Source organism: Python bivittatus, unplaced genomic scaffold (genome assembly GCF_059951505.1).
Source record: "Python bivittatus isolate LINGU-HERP-01145 unplaced genomic scaffold, Pbiv_v1 ctg000700_np1212, whole genome shotgun sequence".
Classification (NCBI taxonomy): Eukaryota; Metazoa; Chordata; class Lepidosauria; order Squamata; family Pythonidae; genus Python; species Python bivittatus.
In genome coordinates, this window is record NW_028277098.1 from 28,396,335 (window position 1) to 28,418,349 (window position 22,015).

Here is a 22,015-nt window from a genome sequence, read left to right on the forward strand (position 1 = left end):
TAAAGAACTGTTCTGTATAATAAAGGACGTGTAGTCACTGTAGAGTACTATCAAAACTCACGGTAGGCTTTGCTATCCACTTAGCCTGTGCAAACTCACAGCAGGTGGTTGTGCTACCACAAAGTTTAACCAAATTGATATAAAGTTTAACATGTATCTATCAACATTTGTATGATGCCTAGTTCAGTGACTCTAGATGTAATAATAGGTAATCAATAAAATTACATCAATAAATAAAATAAAAACATATAACTCATTTGCATCATTCTTTCAGTTTTAAATTAAATAAAAATGAGACAGAATTTCTCCACAAAGGCTGGCTTTGCTCTGTTTGCAACTCATAAAACATGTTTCAACAAGCAGTTTTATCCCAATTGTTTGGGTTCCCTAAGTTAGAGAAGCACGGGGTTACCCACTTTGCAAAACCATGGTGCATAATGACCTTCTATGAAGTATTTTCCCCAAGCTACAATGCATTCTGTTAATTTATACTTGATTTGTCCCATTTGTTTGTTGCATTTGTGAATGAAAAATTTATGCGACCTGATCCTCCATGTTTGGATAGGGGTTAGAAGGGCCATTTATTTTAAGGAGTGCCATGTATTTCAATGAAACATGGTCAGAAGGGCTATTTATTTCAAGGTTTGTCTGATCCTTTGGATTGCAACATACACAATTGTGGCAAAAGCAAAAAGCCACAAATAAGCCAAAATACAATGCAAACTCAGTCAAATACTGAGTGCATAGGCTTGTGACCCGTGCAGAGCTTTAACAATCTGACTCACAAAGCAAAGATAAACAGAGTCAGTTCCCACCCAGGCCTATGTTCTATTTATCCTTTATTTCTGCTTTTGCATACTTTTCCTGGATTCATTTTAACATGAAAAGTATGATTGCTTTTGGGAATGTAGACATTTTCCTAACTACGGAGCTCATATATGGAAGGCACTAAGCTAGAAAAGGCCACTGAACTGTTCAGTTTATTGGCATCATGGGCCCTGTTCACACAAATCAGTGACTTCTTTTCCTGCTCAAATGAGTTTGCGTGACATGCTTACCTGCATAGTAACCAGCTCAGGATGTCATCCAAACAGGGCAATGGTGTCACAGAATTAAGAGGTGCCCATGTAGGCCACCTAGTATAAACTCTCTCTAGTCCTACTGGAAGCGTTTCCTATCCAATAGGGATGTGCAAACCTTAATGCATCCCTGAAACAGGGATAGATGGGGTATGTTCTCTCTCTAGCTTCAGATAACCCTCCAGATAAGCCTCCCACTCCTGCTGCCAATGTAGGAGTATGTCAGTCCCTACCAGAATTTCACTTGTTGAGTTTAAATGTCTTCCTTCAAGCATACAATGGTCTCTGTGTTGTTTTTACACGAGCCAAGATCCTGCATTATAAACTCCTGGCTTGCATGGAAGATGGTACATAACTCCATCCCCTATTGCCAAGATGGATAAATCATACAGCAATAAATGTTGGAAATGCTACAACAAAGAAGGAACATTTTATCATATGTGGTGGTTATATATAAAAAACTCAAAAGTACTGGAAAGAAATACACCAAATTAAAACCACAAATATTTTTAATAGGTATGATCTCAGACAACATAAATGAAAGGTGTTATAATTTATAAAAATGTATGCTGACGGTGTCAAGAATCAATCTGGCACAACATTGGAGAAGAGAAATCTTGTCATTAATACAGGATTGGGAGTCTAAAATTGAAGGGTGTACAGCAATGGAAAAAGTGACTGTATACATTTACAGCAAAAGCCTAACCAAAATCAAGCAAGAAGTTTTCTCTTATACACAACATATCACACAGCAAAGCAAGCTAAGACACTTAGAATATTGTTTCTGAAGAAAAAGAGAAACTGTTTTAATATTTATAGCAACAAGGATCTAAACAGAAATGAGTAATAATGTCCAAAGTAAAGTATAAAAATATTCAAGCAACAATTACTGGCTGGAGGGGAAAAAAGGAGGTGGGGCGGTGGGAGAGAGAGAGGGGGGGGAAGGTGCCTTTATTTTTTGTTTTCCTTTTAAAATTTTTAAAGTACAATACCAGAAATAATGATAGAAGCACATGCTATAATTATAATTAATATATTATTTAAAGCACTGTTCTTGGTTTCGTTATCAGCAGTAACGTAATTGCTGGTTGGACCAGTGGTAATAGTAGGTAATGGAGAAAGAAGCACAACTGCTCTGGCTATATTAGATACTTCTCCAGTATTGTTGCTACTATCAATAGCACGAATGGCAAAGTAAATCATGGTGCCGTTTTCCTTTGTATAGTTTTCTGACTTATACTGAAAGGACTGTTTGGTTCCAGCAACTTCCGGTTTCAGTCCAAATGTGTTCAAAGGAAGGACATTATGAAATGTAGCGTTTCTTAATTCCAAGGGATTTTCACTCATTTTTATTTCATATCTTTCAGCTGCAAAATAATAAAATATATATATATATATACATGCATTATCAATACAGGCACTTAGATGGGGATCAAGATTAAGTGTGAAAAAGACACCTTTCAGTGAATATCAATATTTTTCTATCGACAAACTCTCCATATCAGTCGGAAAGGACATTTGTCATGGAATTTGTGCAGGATGTGGAAGGTTTGGGGTCATGTTCTAAGGCAGGAGTTCTCTTGTATCCTAAATCCTGTCAGTCACTCTATTATTTCTGTATCTTACCAAGATACACATCCCACAGGGGTCGCTTAGAGTTTGTAAGGATAGCTGGGCCATCCTTTTAAACAGAAAGCATTCCCTCTGGGTGGTCTGCAACACAGGCTACAACTGTCAGATTACTAACATGTATAATTTCTTCCACTCAGCCTCCCCTATCTTGCCTCCTTGCAAGTAACACAAAATTTCCCGCTTACCTTTTCCTCTATCGTAATCATCCCCAGGAGCTGTCCACGACAAAAGGAATTCATCTTCAGCATTGAGTTCTACTTCAAGGTCAATGATTTTACATGGAGGGAAAACATCTATGAGATTTCCAGTAGGCACTCCTGTCACTACAAAAGAACCTCCTGCTGCAGTTCTGCTGAAATTTCCAAGGTTTGCTTGGGTTTCATTGTCATTGGGTGTCAATCTCGGTGCATTCATTTTTATTTCTCCTGTTATAAGAAGTTAAAATCAGAAAAAGAGGACAAGTCCACCCATAAAATCTCCAAAAGCTGGCGGCCTATTTCAGCTCTCTGGAAAGATAAGCTAAAAGCCAAACATAAGTCAAGGGAAAGCTGAAAATGGTTGCCAATATTATTATCTTAGCAATTATAAAACTCATTTAGGAGCTTGTAAAAAAAAGGTTGTGAATAGAAGTTTTAGTTCGGCAGCTCCAGGACTTGGCAGAACCAGTGGGCCAAGATTGGATCCAGAAGGGGGAAAGAGAGCAGGTAACGGGACCAAGTGCTTCCTGCCACTGCTAGCAGAAGATGGTGCACAGTTACCAGAATGACAACTTAGGTATCTCCAGCCATGAATGCAAGGACATTAGCATTCTTAAGTTTATTTATTTATTTATTTATTTAAGATTTAATCAATCTGTATAGCTGCCTATTTCAAGTGATTCTGGGTGGCAAACAATATTAAATAAAAATAAAAACTATTACAACTATAAATAGAAATATTAAAATGCATAGCAGTCAAGGAAATAACACAGTCAACAAATGCTAATACAGCCAGGAGATCGGTACCTTTGTACACTTGGGACCCCAGGCCTGGGCACAGAACCAGGTCTTTAAGGCTTTAGGAAAGGCCCCAGCAAAGTTGGGGCCATCCTAAACTCCGGAGGGAGAATTTTCCATAGGGCAGGCACTACAACAGAAAAGGCACACCTTCTGGGCCCTGCTAACCAGCATTCCTTAGCCAATGGGATGCCCATCCTGCCAGACCAGATCAGATGGGTCAAAACAACAGGGGAGAGACAGTCCCTCAAGTAACCTGGTCTCAAGCCATGAAGGCTTTTAAAGCTGACAACTAGCACCTTCAATTGCACCTGGAAGCACACTGGCAACCAATGAAGCTTATGAAGTAGTGGTGTTACATGTGCCAAGAAACAGGCACCATTTACTACCCATGCTGCCACATTCTGCACCAGTTGAAGCCCTCTGAATACTCTTTAAGGGCAGCCCCATGTACAGTGCATTGCAATAGTCCAGATAAGAGGTCACAAGGGCATGAGTGAGAGTGAGCAGGGCCTCCCAGTCCAGGAACAGGCATAACTGGTGCATAAACCACAGGTGTGCAAGGGCCCTCCTAGCCATGATTGCCACCTGCTCCTTGAGCAGGAGCTGTGAGTCCAGGAGGACCCCCAGATTGCACACCGGATCTGTCTGACACAGTGCCACCTCACCTAGAACCAAAGATGGAAGCACAAGAATGTCCAAACACCCAAACCCACTCAGTCTTGTTGAGTTGAGCTGACACCTGTTGCTCCCCCTCCAGGCACTGGGACAGGTCAACCATGGGATCACTCTGGTAGCCTGGGCTAGAGATACAAAGCTGGGTATCATCAACATACTGGTGATACTTCACCCCAAAATGTTGGATGACCTCACCCAGCGGCCTCATATTGATGTTTAACAGGAAGGGAGGGTCAACCAAACCCTGCAGCACCCCACAAAGCAGGGGCCACAGGCTGCACTTCTATCAACACCAACTGGAACTGGTTCTGGAAGAAGGAGGAGAACCAGCACAACTCCCAGAAGAATACCATGACTGATGGTATCAAAAGCTGTTGAGAGGTCAGGTTGCAGGTGTCATACTACTGATTGGTGACGGTGTTAATGAAGGGTATGAAGGAATAAAAGAGTCCTTCCTTACTGACTGATCCCTTACCAATTAACAAAAATGTAGGTGCAGGATAAATAGTAATAGAACGTCCAAAGACTTATTTTGATGGTATGTGGGAATGACCTTGGGGGACCGGTGGAAGAGCCACAGATTAGGCAACGGTCAGATAAGAAGCAGTTTGGCTGACAGAAGGAAGGTGGGTGTGGCAAACATCTCAAAAGGGACCCTCCCTAGTTTCTTGGACTGTAAAGGCGAGGGGGGAGAGATGTACTTTCAGACTTGCAAGATTCTGTTAATGTAACCTTACAATAAAGTTCAATCTTACAATCTGCAAGTACACCTCTCCCCCCTCGCCTTTACTGACTGTACAATTAACAAAACTGAAGTTATTTGGAAAACCTAACAATACACACGCACACACAACTACAGGAAAAAAGATATGTCGAGGAGAAAAGAACTATTGAGATATAATAGGAGAGAAGGTTATAGAAGCAGGTTCATGTGCATGAAGTATGGGATTTTTGCATATTCTTCCCACAGTAACCCATCAGTAATTGCGAGGGATAGAACAAGAGAAGAAATCTACCCATTTTTATTCTTTTGCATTTACCTTGAAATTCATGCTCTTTCACAATGAATTCTTACCGTTTTCTATCCAGCCTGGCACATACAAAGCCGAACCCTGTTGGCGGGCTCCTAGGACAGCATCTTGCCCTTGGACCCGTACTTTTATATTGTATCTGCCGCTGACTCTGAATGAGGTGAAGTACCTTGAATAGATGCCATCGTGCTTGATAATATCAGCACCTTAATATGAAAAGATTAGCAATTAACATGTGAGCGACTGCAGCAAATACACTAAACAGCATGGAAATAGCTATCTGCACTTTTTTTCCTGGCAATATGTGAATGTTTGTAAATAATCATAGAATCTATCAGAATAAATTAATGTGCCTAGCGAGAAGACAACCTGTCCTGGAAACTGAACTAAAAATGAGGTAGAGAGCTGAACTGGTTCTCAGTAGGCAATCCTGCCACTAAGGGCTCCTCTGGAAATGTGATGGGGAACTGACGTTGGTTGGAATACTAATACTATGAGCATATGCCCATCAAGGTACAATTTTAATTTGCCCTATTGTGCTCCTAAACAGGGCAGAGTGACTGAGTTTGCACTGCAGAGTTGATAGACAGAGACTGAGCAAACCAAAATTCAGTCTGCAGTACTGATCTATGATTCTTCTTTTTATTGCTAAAGGTAACAATATATAGACACATAACTAAGATAAGTAATCCAATCACTTTCCATCTTTGTTAGGGTACATGTTTCTGGCCTTCCTTGTTATCTGGTCCTATCTGAATCTCATTCTTCAGTCTTACTCTTGTTTATTTCTGTTTTGTGTGCTATGATTTTTTAATTCTTACTTCAACTACTTATTCTCTCCTCACACACTCCAGTGGTGAGGTACAAATCAACATAATGGCTAATTGCAGTATGTATACATCAATATTAACAATGCAATACGATCCAAAAAATGCAAAACAATAAAATAATACAATAAGAAATAAGGAATGGAATACAAATACTTACAGAAATAGAAATAATCACATAGATTGTCATAGCATACCCCAACTCAGATAATTTTGCTACATATATTGAATAACAATGAATAATTATAAATATTATTGATGCCATTACCACTACCACCACCACCACCACCACCACTATATTGTCCTTCTTCCTAACAATAAGCAAGAGAAGACACAAAGCAATTAAAAACATTCAGCACTCAATACAAAATTCATGGTAGTCCCTATATCATGCACCATGAAGCATTCTCACTGGTTAAATTACAATCCCATCCTCCCTGGTGACACTACACAAAAGTATTCTTTGTTCCAATAAAGTTGCTGCAAGGATGTATGGCGCTATAGGGACCTTTAAGGAACCACAGAAACCACAGCTTGCTGGCAAAACATTGGTTTTGCACCTAGAAGGATTTGTCCATAGTACCTTTATTTAAAATGATCTCAGCTAGATGATTTTAAGGAGCCTCCTAGCAGAGGATTTGGAAAGCTGTAAGTCAGCTTAGACAATATTGGGCTAGATGGGCCAATGGCCAAACGCAGCACAGAGATTTTATGTGTTCATATAAGCCTAAAATACCACGCACAGAATTGTAGTCAAAAAGGCATCTATATACTACTAAAACTCTCATGTCTGTAACTTTCAACTGGGCAAAACAGTGCATCATAGGGCAACAATTTTTGAACCCAGCTACCTCAAATGGGCTAACTTACAAAATGCATCCAAAATTTGGGACCCATTACTCCAGCTGGATTGAAATTTGGGAAATTTGTGGCTGCTTCAGCATTGCTGTGCTGCCATGCCAACACGGTCAGCCCAGGTCACATGATTGTCATGGGCATATCCCCGACCTCTTTCCCACCTCCCTCTGTCCACTGTGCCCAATTGGCTGGCGGCAAGGCCCAATGGGTGAGCAGCGATTGGCTGCTTTGGAACTGAGGCTGAAATTTGAAATCTCTTAACAGCAGTGGTGTTGAGAGAAGGACGAGGGAGTGACTGGGATACCTGCTGGCGAAGGAGGGCTGTCTGGGAGGTGACGGTGGTTGATGGGTGAACTCTCTTCTTCCCTCAAGGGAGGGGGCCTTTGGGGACATGCCAGAATGGGGAGCAGGGGTTTCTGTGGCTCCCTTTGTTCCACCTCCCCCCAGCAAAGTGGCAGGCAGTTCCACAGGTCAGCTGAGGAGGAAGAGGAGGAAGAGGAGGAGGAGGAGGGCGGCAACGGCTTCACCGTGGCTCTCCTGAGGGTTGTGAGGGGAGAGCAAATGGTGGAAGCCTATATTATATGTGGAAAGGAAAGTCAACAAGGAAAGTCAATGGGGGAAGCTGGCAGCAAATTGTAAGTCGCTCACACTCCTACTGCTTTTTTGCCCTTGGTCATTCTGTTTCTCTGTTTAGGTAAGGAAATATCTCTGAAACAATGACCCAGTGGTCACAGGTTGTCTATTAATACCCTAAATTCTTCCAGGTAAACTTACCAGATCCATTGTCCCAAAGCTCTTGTTCTTCAGTTCCAGAGTCTGATTCAACTATGGCTGTGACATTTGCACCAATAACAGGCAAAAATCCTTGACTGACTTCTGCATAAATAATCATTTTATAAGGGAAGGAATTTGTTTGACTAGTCACATAGGGCTTCACAATCACTGGTGATACAGTTGGAGATGCTGGTCTAGTGGTTACTGTGATGGATAAAACCTGAGGCGTTGGGTATTTATTATGAAGTTTGTAAGTCCAATCTCCTACCTGTAAATCAAAGTTTAGAAGTAGAAAAGAATGTTAAATACTGAGTTTTTAAGGCTTCATAGATATAACTGAGTTTTGCTTCCTCTGCTTCTTTCATAAAGGTGGACAGCTATATGTAAGTGAGGCCAGGAGGGCCTTCTACACAGGCCCATCTTTTGTGCCAGTTGTGCCCACTCCTACAACAAGAGGCCTTTCAGATACAGTAGTCACTCACATCCTATTCACCTCTGAACAGAACTATTGCAATGTGGTGTACCTGGACCTGCCCTTGAAGACCACCCGGAAGCTACAGCTGGTCTAAAATGCAGCAGCGTAGGCAGTAACGGGCATACCTTGATATGCCCATCTGTCATCATTGCTCTGTGAACTGCAGTTCAAAGTGCTCATAAAGCTCTTCATGGCATAAGGGCTGATTATCTGAGGGACCCCCTGTTTCTAGTAGTTTTTGCCCATCCAGTGAGGTCAGAGAGAATGGGGATACTCCAGGCCCCCTCAGTTAAACAATGTCATACGAGTGGGACCTCAGAAGTGCACCTTCTCTGCCATGGCACCTTTCCTCCAGAACAGCATTCCTCCTGCGTTTTGCATGGCTCCCCCCTACAAAGGTTCCACAAGTCTTTAAAAACTTGGCTTTGGTCCCACCCCTGAATAGCGTTTCTTTTTCTTTGCTTGTTTTGGCAATGTACTGGGGTGATTTTGTCCAGGTGTACCTGTCCTTTTCTCTTTTTATTGTTTTTTTCCCCCTTCTTCTTTAACTATGCGAACCATCCAGAGTCAGCCTAGAGTCGGTCAGCCTTTTAAATCTTAATAAATAAAAGATATTCATTTGGAAGCCCAAGGGCAGAAACTCTCTCATTTTTCATTGATTTATTGGGTCTACTGGAAATCACAAAGTAGCATTTTTTTAGGGCAGACACATTGTAAACCAGAGTTTCTCAACATCAGCGACTTTAAGACATGTGGTCTTCAACTCCCAGAATTCCCCAGTCAGTGTGGGCTAGGGAATTCTGGGAGTTGAGGTCACACATCTTAAAATCACCAAGGTTGAGAAACAGTGTTGTAGAATAATAAACAATAATCGTGGTAGCTGCAGCCATTTTATTGGGTGCTTCTCTCCTGAACACCAAGCTGAGCCTTACAGCCCATTTGTAACTGGGTATGTAACCTTTTGGGGAAAAGGCCACAGGTGGTGATGGGAAGGAAAAGAGGTGCTGAGAACAGAAACCCCAGCTAAAACAGCTGTTGCAATCATCTCCATTTCTGGAAAAGAGAACTACTAGAGGAACACCCAGTCTGAGTCCTTTCAAACTTGGCACCAGATTCTATTCATTGTACTAATTTTCTGCAATGATACTAGACTTTAAAGTTGAGTTCCATAAGAAAATTGTTGTGGCATACCTATATTATAGCTCTAATTAAAACATCAATATACCTAACTGAAAGCATGTTTATTTACCTCTGCAATTCCATTAATCTTAAGGCGAGCTGTTTTGAGATTTGTTCTATCAGATACAAAGTCCTGGAGAGAATAGGTTTTTCCTTTTGGATCTGTCAGGAGAATTACTGGTGGCGAATAGTTTTCAGTCCATGTAACTACGAAGAAAGTGTCACTCCCCACAGTATAATCAATGGACACAGTACCCTCAAGAGATTGGTAGCCATCAATGTGGTTACTTTTGCTTTCAAGCTGTTATTAAAAAAAAAAAGTTAAGGATTATGGTATAGCAGAAAATATTATGCATTTCATATAATATTGTTCAGAGACTTGAAAGTAAGAATATTACCTAAGTGAAAGCTTTACTAAACATTGTTAGGAATACAAAGTAAATGATAGTGTAGTATAAATGCTGGTGCTGCTATAAGCAGAGCGCTCTTGTCCCATACATATAATGCATTATTTTGCCTTGACCAGGGTCAACAGGACCCAGGTTCAAATCCCACCTTGACTAGTTAGTTCACTAGGTGCCTTTTCAGCACATCGCTTTCCCTTAGCTCAGCATATCTCATAGTGATATCATTGTGAAGACATCATCTTGAAATCCCAGAGGAAAGGTGGTTTATGAGTATAATAACTAAATAGAATATTAAATCACTAAATGAGGGACTCTTCTGGGATAAAGGTGGCTACTAGATGGAGGATCTCAAAAATCATGCTCAGAAAAAGGCGGTGGGGATGAACTTCTATATTGCAGCCATGAAAACTGTAAGAATGTGTTTCACAGATTTATGCGGGTTTGGGTACCAGATCATGAATCCGCTGGGTCAGAAGACATTCTACTAATTACTAGAGAAGAATGTCAGATATTCATAAGTAGCCTGAAAATTGATTGATTGATTAATTATTTATTTAAATGATTGATATCCTGTGGTCAACACCAAAGCTGCAAGGAAGTCTGGTCAGTGATGGCAAACATCAGCATTATACAAGAATATATGCATACTACAGATGCTATACTGGAAGTTCTATGGCAAATTGCAAAGTGATCAATTGAGATATCTCGAAAGGAGAAAATTGGAGGAAATGGGGGAAAAAAATAAGGACAGTTGAGGAACACTGGATTAGGTAAATGCAGTAACACAGGCAGAAGGCAATGGCAAAATACTTCTGAAAATATTGCCAAGAGGACTAGTCCAGGCAGTCACCAGAAGTCAACAATGACTCAAAGGTACCAAAAGAAAAAAGAAATAAGGAACCTCTAGCAAAGTGACTGAAATAAAATAATAAAAATGAAAGTGACAAAATCATTTGGAATGAAAGATATAATTGGATATCATCAGCATACTGATGATATCAATCCCCAAACTGGCAGATGACCTCACTCAGCGGTTTCATGTAAATGTTGAAATATAGGTGGTAAACAAGGAACAACAGGGTCAAGAATGTATTGGTGGTAAATGAATGTGAATTAAATTCAAACATTAGCAACCAGTATGAAGTAAGTATGTTGAGCTGGTTTGGTCATTAACAATCAATGAAGATCAAGCCACAAAAAAATACAAGAAGAAAGACCATATGGGTTGAAAAGAAGGGGAAGACTAAGAAAGTCATGATTGGATGGAGATCATGAGATCCTCAGAAAAATAAAAAGCCAAAGGCAGTGTATGAAGAGGTGTATGGACATGGTGGAAGGATGGTTTGTTCACAAGGTTAAAAAAGTATGAAGAGATACATTAAATGCTATTGCTGTATGCAAAGCTGCACATATTTCCTCTCCTTATCTCCTGCTTTCATTGCCTTGCTTATGATTTTTTCTCACTCTTCTGTGTTTCTTCTTACTCTTCTGTGCTGTATTGTTGGTTCTGTCGTTGATTTCAAGGAATCCTAATCCTAGGTAGAGTTTTCCCATGCATTTTGCCCAGGATAAACCTGGGCAGAAAGGAAATATAAGAGTTCCACTATCCATAAAGGGTCTCTCTTAATTTAACCATGAAGGTGGTTTTGGGCCCTGAATTCAAGGAAGCTTAATCCTAACCTTAGATGGAATTTGCCTCCAAATAGGATTTTCCCAGGCATTTTGGACAGGATTTAAACTTTGGCAAAATGGAAAGCTAAGAGGCCCACTATGCATAAAGAGTCTTTGCATAATGTCACTTCTCCTGAAAGGGAGTAATGTGATGGGTATCTGCTGTATTTTTTTAATAATATTTTTAAACTTTATTAATTAAAAATAACAAATGAATACGTGTAAGACATTGCATAATAGATACAAACATATAACAATATATGTGTAAAAGTATAACATAGAACAATATATACATAGAAAAGAAGTAACATAGTAAAGAAGGAAAAATACAGAGAAAGGAAAAGAGAAAAAAAATGATGGGTATATGCTGTATGTATGCATATATGTTTATTTATTTGCACTGGTTGCTCGTCATCAGTTTTGTGATGAATTGCTATCTATCTATCTATCTATCTATCTATCTATCTATCTATCTATCTATCTATCTCCCTCCTACCTACCTACCTACCTACCTACTTACTTATTTACTACCATCTGGTCTGAATGCCAGTTAAGAGCCCCACAAATTTCCCATCAATATCATAAGACACTCTAAGCATCTGAAAAGTAAGTTGCTGCTAGCAATTCACGAAGAGATGTTCCCAAGAAATTCTGTTATCCGAATTGCCTGTTTCTTATGAAGAGAGTCTAAATATTTACTTTAAAAAAATATCAAAATAATACTATTTCCTTCTAAAGAACAAAACATCAGCATTATACAGAAAAGAGACTGGGGTTTTTTTGCTGGCATTTTGTTTAATAACGTTATTAATACAGAACACCAATCTAAGGCTGAACTTGAATTAATTAAGAATTATTTTCTTATCTAGTAAGTGCTCCATTCACAGGATAGACTCTACCAGCTCCCAAATACCTGAATCGACTGTTGAGAGATATTTCCACTTCCTGATGAAATTCCAGTGAAAGCATCTATGAGGCTATTTGAATCCAAACTATCAGTTGCAGCAAAGTTTAAACCTCCTAAAATATGAGAAGAAGTTCCATTAATTTTCAGTGCAGTAAGCGTTATGCTGCTCTGTATTGTGCCTTGTAGTAGTGTCAATAAGATATGAAAAAGTAGTTGCTACAGTAGTGATTTGTGAGGAACAGAGCAGGAATCAGTGTGCAAGTGTTTCACAACCCTATATCTATTCTTGTGCCACCTTCAGGGCAAGTGTTTCACAACCCTATATCTATTCTTGTGCCACCTTCTGAAGTGGAAGTCCTTTCTCCCTTCTTGTCTCTGCTATGTAAAACTGAGGACCTTCACAAATAGATGAAACTGATACAATTTACCAGGACTTCCCCATGGCCCTCACTGGAATCACCAGCTGGATCCCTTAAAGTGCATCATGGGTTCCTTCACACTGGTCTCTCTGGCATGTGTGCTGAAGCTGCTCAGTCTGAGAGGTGCTTGGGCCGACGTTCCCCCTCCTACAGCACTTCCTGAAAAAGGCTTTTCCAACCTGTCCCCCATAGTGAAAGCTCTGAGGAAGAAGGCAGGCTGAGGGCTCTGAAGCAGATCCAAACAAAGCAGCATGGATGCTTCCTTTCAGTCTTAGAAACAAAGGAATCACACTTGCTTCCTGAAGCAGCTTTGAAAGGAGGCGTCATCCAAAGCTTCATTGAAGAGAAACACTCCTTTGAAGCTCAGCTTTTCCCTTTTCCCCAGAATTTACTACTGTGAAACTGGCTTATGTGAAGGTGGCTGTGATTTCAATAAACCTTTTCTTTTTGAAGCACAAATCGTTACTGAATAATTCAGTAGTACAGATGAAATCTTATATGTCACTATCTGCCATACGTATCTGTCATTGTATGCATATTTATTTACCTGTCATTGTTGCCAGCATTTCTAGCTCTTGTGCAGCACTTGGCCCCAAGGCAATGGTGTGAATTTTTGATCCACTACTTTTAACCACACCAAAGCAAGAGCTCATAGTTGTATCTTCCCCATCTGTCAGGAGTACAATCTCACAGCCCTCAGTACTTGGATATTTTTGTGTGAACACCTATATTGAAAAACATTATGAGCAACTGAATGTAATCTAGAAGTCACAGGATGCTCTCTGCTGTTAAGAAGTAGGAGAAAGTTCTAAAAAGCTCTTTTCATCATTTTTATTTGCACAAAAACTCAATATTCTATACATAACAAAAGTTGCAATCCGTCTAGAATAGATTTCAGAATGGACAGTCTATTATTAATTATAATTGCTTCTCTTCTGCAACTCCATGCTGCAGTGTTGACTCCCTGAGGAGAACTGCATGGTTGGGTAAATCTTGATTGTATTTTGTGGCCTTATAGTCAGAAGAGAACAAGAGGAACAAGACAGCTGTTATAACATTGCCTATATGGAAGAGAGTGATGCCACCAGCTCTCTTTCCCAACAACTTGCTTCCCTCTACACCTCCACTTGCCTTAAAACTAGGAGAAAAAGAGGGCATGCAAGTTCCCTCAGACTATTCTAAAGCTGTCTCCAAATGTGAAGTTTTTGCTGGGAGAGGGGGTGGGGGTGGGGTTGCATTCTAAAACTGTATTCCCAGTTTGTGTAGTTTGCAGAGATACACTATACTGTTATATAATTGGTTTCTGTTTTCACAGTTACAGATAGTCCTTGCTTAACAACCATTTGTTTAGTGACCGTTTGAAGTTACAACAGTGCTCAAAATAGTGAGTTACAACCAGTGCTCGAAGTTATGACTGTCCCAGCACCCCTGCGGTCATGTCATCATGATCTGGGCACTTGGCAACCATCTTGTGCTTATGACAGTTGCAGCATCTTGGGGTCACTTGATCAACATTTACAACCTTCCCAGCCAGCTTCCGGCAAGTAAAATCAATGGGGAACCATGTGATTTGCTTAATGACCACCGCAGAAAATATCATAAAATTGGATCCAATTCACTTAACAACCGCCCGCTTAACAACCAATTTTCCAATCCCTATTGTGGTTGTCAAGTGAGGATTACCTGTATATACTATATGAAAGACACTGTGCCCTCTTGGTGGAGTCTTAGGTAGCAGTTCAGCTGCTTGTCTACGCAGGGTAGCAACTGGGCTGAAAGGGAGGCAGCGCACAAGCAGACTAGCCAAGGCGTGGCTGGATGATGATAGAGGATGTGTATTTGTTGTTTAAAAGCCTGGACAACATTACGCAACCACCATCTACACTTGTGAGCCTGAAGTCCCCTTTCTGCCGCTTTCAACAAGAGGCGTTCTCTTACGTGAACAAGCTACATTTTCCTTCACACAGCGGTACAGCTTAAATATTTAGTGACTGAATCAGAGGGATACCAGTGAGATGACTAGCTCTTAACTAATTCTGAATGTGTACGTACTGGAGTACACACACACACACGTATATGTAAACGAACCTTCCAATTGGTTGTCTGATATTCCAACGATAGAACATATTTTACAGAGCCAAATAAAACGCCTAGCCAGATATACAGAAATAACAGGAACTGGGAAATGCTCTCTGTCACCTGGAATCCTTTAAGCACTCCAGCACAAATGTTGGTTCCTCCACCGGCTGCAGTAGGCAAATAATTCACAAGAGCTTGGCGTGTGTTGTCACTGACAATCTGTTGCAAGCCAATCTCAATGTGGGCAGAGGTCTGAAATGTTACAATTCCAACCCAAGAACCAGTTTCAATGATCTGCAGGAGGAACAATTCAGCAGCTTGCTTCAGGCGACCAATACGATTATGCTGTAGGGATTGACATGCAGAAGAAGAGCACAGCTGTTAATTTTCAGAACTCATGGAACTCTACCATATTGGCCGTGCCATAAGCTATGGCAGACTTAGTTTGAGGTTAGTAGTAGCACAGTCATGAATAATTTATGATGTACCCATACATATTATATATCTATACCGGTAGTTCTCACTTAACGACCATTTGTATAGTGACCATTCGAAGTTACAATGGTGCTGAACAAAGGGACTTACAACCGTTTCTCACACTTACAACCATCACAGCACCCCCACGGTCACGTGATCGCGATCCCGGATCTTGGCAACCAGCTCATGCTTACAATGGTTGCAGTGTCCCAGGGTCACGTGATCGCCATTTGCAACCTTCCCAGCCAGCTTCTGGCAAGCAAAACCAATGGGAAGCCCACATGATTTGCTTAACAACTGCAGTGATTCGCTTAACAGCTGCAGTGATTTGCTTAATGACCACTGCAGAAAAAGTTGTAAAATTGGGCATGACCCACTTAACAACCACCCCATTTAACAATGAATTTTTCCAATCCCTATTGTGGTCATTAAGCAAGGACTATCTATAGTACAAAAATGAATGCAAATCCTCAGTTTCCATTTCATTGTTATTATTTTCAACACTAATGCACTGGGCGGTCTCCTTACAGTCTGTGTCCCACAGATGCATTGATTTATCATTCCTGCCATCCCCAACCAGATTAAAAATGTGGTGTCTTGTAGTCTAACACATCTAGATACCAAAATACTTCTGACTCCATTTAAAATAACAGCTTGACTGTTAACTTATTGTTCCTGAGCTCTTGCTTTACTTCATGCAGCTATTCCAAAGATTGCAGCTAATACGTGACACTAGAATGCACTGATTTCAGAAAATAAAATGGGTGATTAATCCAAACGTGAAATTAATCTTGCACTTTTCTGCCAACTCAGTCACAGCCTGTAATATATACTATGTGTAATAGTGTGCAGTTCTATTATCCCTCAGTGGTGGTGGTGGTGGTGGTGGGTTTTTTTCCTTAAGCCTGATTCACCTATTATTTCAATTCCTTCTCTCACTTTTCTGATTCTCAATTGATTTCCTACATGGTATTTCTCCTTCATCAATCATTTCCTACCACTTAATTTGGAAGAACATATTACACTGGATATTAACCATTTGTTATCTCTATATTTTAATGGTAACAAAGTATAAAATAAAACCATTTGCTCCTAGAAATGAAATATGCTTAATCTTTATCCTCACTTTATAATATTTAGTCAAAATAGTCAGAGAAGCCATGTTTTTAAGCCAATTTACTATACTCTACAAAACTTTCTTGCCTGCCTGAGATTTTAATCCCAGCCAACTAGACAACTATTATTTCCTTCATAAAAGCTGGGCTGAAAACATGCTCTTTATTCAACCAATTAGGAACTATTAGCTACTCAGTAGAAGAGGATGATCTCTGATAGCAACAGGGAAAAATATCACCAGCTTTTCCCTCTAGATGACTGTCTTTCAATAATTTCATGAATGCCCATACTAACATAATTGCACATTTTATTAAAATATTAACACAATATCATTTCTTACACAATGGTCAACTCAGAACTTCAAAATTTTCCAACATTTCGAAATGTTTAAGTTCTCTTTTTAACAATTAAAAAGAACCCTTCTGATAGCAGACTTACATCACTCATGCTTCCAGAAACATCAAGCACTAAGCACAAAACTCTGTCCTGTGCTTGAACCAGAGAAATAATGGGGTCAGGTGGAGGAGTGTTTATTGGAGATGAATAGAAGAAGTCTTTGGAGTTCATAATGACTTCCCATGTGCTCCTGTAGTCACATAATTTGTTCTGCATATTTGTTGCCCTGGTGTTATGATTGCTTTGGTCACAGAACTGAGTAACCTAAAAAAAAATGGAGGAAGAAAAAAGAAGAAGGTGGTTAGAAGGACAAATATTAGATTAAACTGAATTCCAATTCATTGTCATTAGCCATACTTACAGAAGGTAGACTTTGCGAATACATGATAGATACCGGAGTACTTTGTATTTTTTCTGGCACAAATAGACATCCAGATTCATATAGCTTTGTTCCCTTTACATATTTACATTTTCTGTATTCTCCTTGGCCAGTTGGAAATATATATTTACCAGTGACATCAGCCGAACATCTAGAGAATAGAGCAGAAATTGATATAGTTAGCAGGTTAAAATAGTTCAGGAAATAGTAACATAAATCATTTCCTATGATTTACTAGCGGTTGCTGTTCCTGTTAATGCACTTTCATCTAAATGCACATCCCAGCAGGTGCTAGCGCCTAGCCAATTTGAGCTGATATCATAAGAGCTAAGCAGTGCTGGAAATGTTCCGCAGCGTGCAGCAATACTCCCAGGAAATTGGCAAAAATACACATCAGTATGAGAGATTTACAAAATGCAATGTCCATATCTTGTTCTCCAAAGAAATCCAGCCAGAAAATATAAAACATCTGGTTGTTTATTGATAAAAATGCAAAATTCCATAAAATACAAGTTTCATGCAAAATATAGAAAAAAACACTTCTTCTCATGTATTTAACATCCAAGACTTAACAACCACACAGATATAACAAAGTCTCTAGCTAAACAAACTCTCAGAGAAGAGGTACACTACTTGGTTATTAGTTACTACTACATAACCCATAAAAACTGACTACATGGTGGCTAAAACTCTACTGAGAGGCTGGGCACATAACCCCCCCGTTTTATTGCCACCGCTTTAATAACTAGCATACATACGCCAATACACAAGATCAATGAAATCTTCTAACATAGCTTGTCTTACATTTTTGTACTTTACATCTACATACTTTGTACGAGCTCTTAGGTTTTCTGTTTTAGCTAACCCTATACAGGCTTGAGAATCTTCATACGCTGTATAAGGCAATGACACATGTATGTCTAAGTCAGTGAATAATTGATGAAACCATCTTAACTCACAGACTGTTTCTGACAAAGCTGCGAATTCAGCTTCTGCTGTTGACAAAGCTATTGAGGTTTGTTTCTTTGCTTTCCATGCAATTGTAGATTCACCAAATTTACAAACAAACCCAGTTATGGACTGTCACCTTCTTCTGCAAATGAGCTGTCAACAAAAATTACAGGCTTTTCAGGCCCAATAGTTGACATTTTAAGACAAAGGTTTATTGTACCTTTTAAATATCTCATTAATCTTTTTAATCCTTGCTAATCATGCTCTGTTGGTTTAGCTATTTTACGACTCAAGAACAAACAGCATAGGATAAATCAGGACGTGTCCACTGTGCTAGGTGAAGGACAGAACCTATCACAGAATGGTACACTTCAGGTTTTTCACACTCTTCACATGTTTCATTTTTCACAAAATCACAAACCATTGGGGTTTTTACAGGTTTAGCTTCTGACATTCCCGTTTGTGTTAACAACTGTTCTATCTTTTTCTTTTGACTTAGATAGATATCTCCATTTTCAGCTCTATGCACTTCAATACCAAGAGAGTATTTAACATACCTAGATCCTTCAGTTTAAAATATTGCTCTATTTGCTTGGCAAATTCTTTTACCAAGTTTAAAGAACCAGTAGCAAGACAGAAATCATCAACATAAGAAGTACTGTATAATCTTCCCCAGTTCCTCTGGTGTACACACATGGATCAGCTAATGATTTCCTGAAACTAATTTCCAACAAAGCTTTATCTAAACATTGATGCCAACATCTCCCAACTTGTTTCAATCCATACAATCCTTTACGCAACCTGTAGACTTTCTGGGGATCACCACATGTGTAACCTGGTGCTTGTTTTATGTACACAGTTTCAGGAAGCTCAGCATTCAAATAAGCTGTATCCACATCAAAATGATGAACAATCATGTCTCTTTGTGCAGCTAAGGCCAACATTACACGCAATGATTCAGGCCTAACAGGAAATCCCGGAGGTGTAGACTAGAATGAGAAATTTAAAACATCCCAAAATAAGGCAGTGGCAAGGCATTTCTGGACCGTTGCCAAAGAAACATGAAGTCAATAGGAGACAAATTCAGCTCAAAGGAGATTTTTCTTTATTGCACAAAGACATAGAGTGCCTCACTGCTATTCAAGAAATGAAACTTTATTTTTATCTTAATTTTATTTATAATTCTATGATCTGAGTTTCCAGCACTGTTCCTTGTAACACAACGGTTTCACTTCCAGCAGTGCTGCAACCTCAGGTCATAGAACTATAAATAACAAATAAAAGTAAAATGAAGCTTCCTTTCCTGCAAAAAGAAGCCATGGATTTCCTATATAACATAATGCTGGGAACTCAGAAAGTTCCCTGTTTGAAACTTGTTTCTACTGTCAGCAACTAGATGACCTTAGGTAAACCACTCAACCTCAACTCATTCCTCAGCTTGCAAAGCTCTTTAACAAGTGTAACGGAATAACAGAGGTGACTTTGCAAGGACTAGCTCATGAGGCAACATGGGGGTAGATCTTCAGTCCACCATAATGCAAAACTACCCAAATATAGATGTACAAAAGGGTTTTTAAAAATCTTTTTTTTAATGGCATAGAGACGTGGTAAGGGAAAGTATTAGATCAACATTGAATGAAATGACTCTTGCAGGCTATAACTGTTGCCTCACTTACAGCAACCAAGAGTTAGAAAGAGATTTCAGGAGTAGAGTGATCCTTACTTTTACCATCCGCATCATTTCACTGTTGCACAGTCTATTGTTCTGAATTGTTTTGTGGCAATGGTTTATGAGTTGCATTAGCTACCTGACCTGTCCTGCTGACTAATGTATGTTGAGAAGAAGATCTGTGAATTACTTCCTCATACTTCTTCTTCCAACCCCCACAATCAACTCTATGGCATTCAGAACCAGGCATAATTCCTTATGAACACTGATTTACATTGTACAAAACCCTCTTAACATATCTGAATGAAATTTGGCAACATATTTTTCCATAACAGAAGTTATTATTGCTTTTAATCTCATCATATTCTAAAACTAAAGTTATATGAATTTTTTAATCCATTTTTTATAGAAGCATAGCTTGCAAATTCCTTTTATGACATCTGGCCTGCTTCATCCCATCATAACACTTCAGTTGGCCTGGAAATCTCACATATACTGAGGAAGAACAAAATGTATTGCCATTTGCGCTTTCCCAAGATAGACTATGGGAGAAGGTTCTCCCACTCTTCCAAATCGCATTGGATCCAGGCATCAGGCTGAATTAGGCTAACTTTACAGTTACCCTGATCAGGTCAGGCCCACAAATCTGATTCCCTTGTATTATTCAACTCTCACTTATACAGTTGAAAATACTGCAAAATGGTAACATCAGGATTACATAGAAGTTGAACTCTACATGCATTTATAGATGATGTTGGTATCAGTTGCTTTTATTTTTACTGACTGGTCCCTGTAGTGTCTTCAGATGTAACTAAGAATGTAAGTTAGTTTAATTACCTGCAGACTGACTGCATTTTTTTTCAGGCTAACAGATATTTGGGGATTTGAACCCAGGTTTCACTGATCATTCAACATACTAGCCACTATATCACAATGCTAAGATGAGGTATATACCTTGTTGCTTCAAATTTGCCTTGTCCAGCATCATAGAAAGGTGCATCGTAGTTATATTCATCAAAGACACCCCATCTGAGATGAGCCCATTCATGGACAAGGACTCTGCCTGTGAAAAATTAGAAACAAAGCTTAATACAAATTATAATGTAAGATGCTGACTATACTTTTTTAAACAACGGTACTGAAACACAAAATCTAATGAGAACAGCTGATGTTTTTAGACTACACTCACAGTGATGTAAAAGGGAGGAACACATTTTCAAGATGAGGAAGCAATTTTGGAAAGTGAAGCCATTCTTCTACTGGTTAAGACTAAATATATTTTCAGGTACCTTTCTTTTAACTGATTGTTAACCACTGTATATTAAGACACAGTACAAAAATAGCAGAGTACTGTAATCCTAGGACACAGTTTGAAGGCATGTGATACAGCAACCTGGTTGAAGCTAAATGGGTGGTGTGACAGATGCCAAAGAGGAGAGCATCTTTGTACCTTTACTAATATTACCAAAGAGGTAAATTCACAAAGTGTGTCTATGGTTTGCTGCACCTGCTGAAACTTCTTTTTCTGTGCTACTGTTGAAGATGCAGAAGCCCTGTCTGATTTCATAGTTGCCCATCCTACAAACAGATCCAGGGCCAGGTAGAGTTGACAAAGTTGCTTTTATGATCTAAGACATGGAAACTCTGCTAATTCCTTCCAATTAATAGCCAAGTGAAATAAAGATACTTATTTGTCAGGATCCTTCTCTTTGTATGATTTCAATCCCTGCATATCAAAACATCCATTAATGAGAACTGAAACATCAATTAGAATTAACAGTTCTTACCTCGAGGTCCATAAATAGAAAGCAAATTGTCATTTGTCAAGAAGTTCTGAGTGAAATGAATGTATCGTCCTGGTGACCCACAACCTTCAAACTGCAGGGTGTAGGGTTCATCTCCATATTTTAAGTAAGGATTGGCTATGATGATATCAGCCTAAATAAAACAGGAGTGATGCAGTTTAGAGAGCGCTAAGGGAAAAAAAAGGTGCCTTCTTTTTTAAAGGCTAAACCT

The 22,015-nt window shown here is 39.4% G+C and overlaps 1 protein-coding gene across 6 annotated transcripts in view; it reads right to left on the reverse strand.

The window, feature by feature from the left end:
• Positions 1-1,576: 1,576 nt before the first annotated feature.
• The window catches only part of LOC103057888 (calcium-activated chloride channel regulator 1-like), a 40,535-nt gene continuing 20,096 nt past the window's right edge, over positions 1,577-22,015 (reverse strand). For all 6 annotated transcript variants that reach the window (XM_088153350.1, XM_025164044.2, XM_088153347.1 and 3 more), the window contains 12 exons: positions 21,787-21,937; positions 20,954-21,062; positions 17,362-17,530; positions 17,043-17,264; positions 15,132-15,356; positions 13,480-13,657; positions 12,520-12,626; positions 9,599-9,829; positions 7,875-8,142; positions 5,460-5,621; positions 2,897-3,136; positions 1,577-2,446 (listed from right to left, as the gene is read on the reverse strand). In XM_088153350.1, coding sequence (XP_088009476.1) covers positions 2,058-2,446; positions 2,897-3,136; positions 5,460-5,621; positions 7,875-8,142; positions 9,599-9,829; positions 12,520-12,626; positions 13,480-13,657; positions 15,132-15,356; positions 17,043-17,264; positions 17,362-17,530; positions 20,954-21,062; positions 21,787-21,937 — 2,451 coding nt within the window. In that variant the 3' untranslated portion in view covers positions 1,577-2,057. The remainder of the gene's footprint in view (positions 2,447-2,896; positions 3,137-5,459; positions 5,622-7,874; positions 8,143-9,598; positions 9,830-12,519; positions 12,627-13,479; positions 13,658-15,131; positions 15,357-17,042; positions 17,265-17,361; positions 17,531-20,953; positions 21,063-21,786; positions 21,938-22,015) is intronic.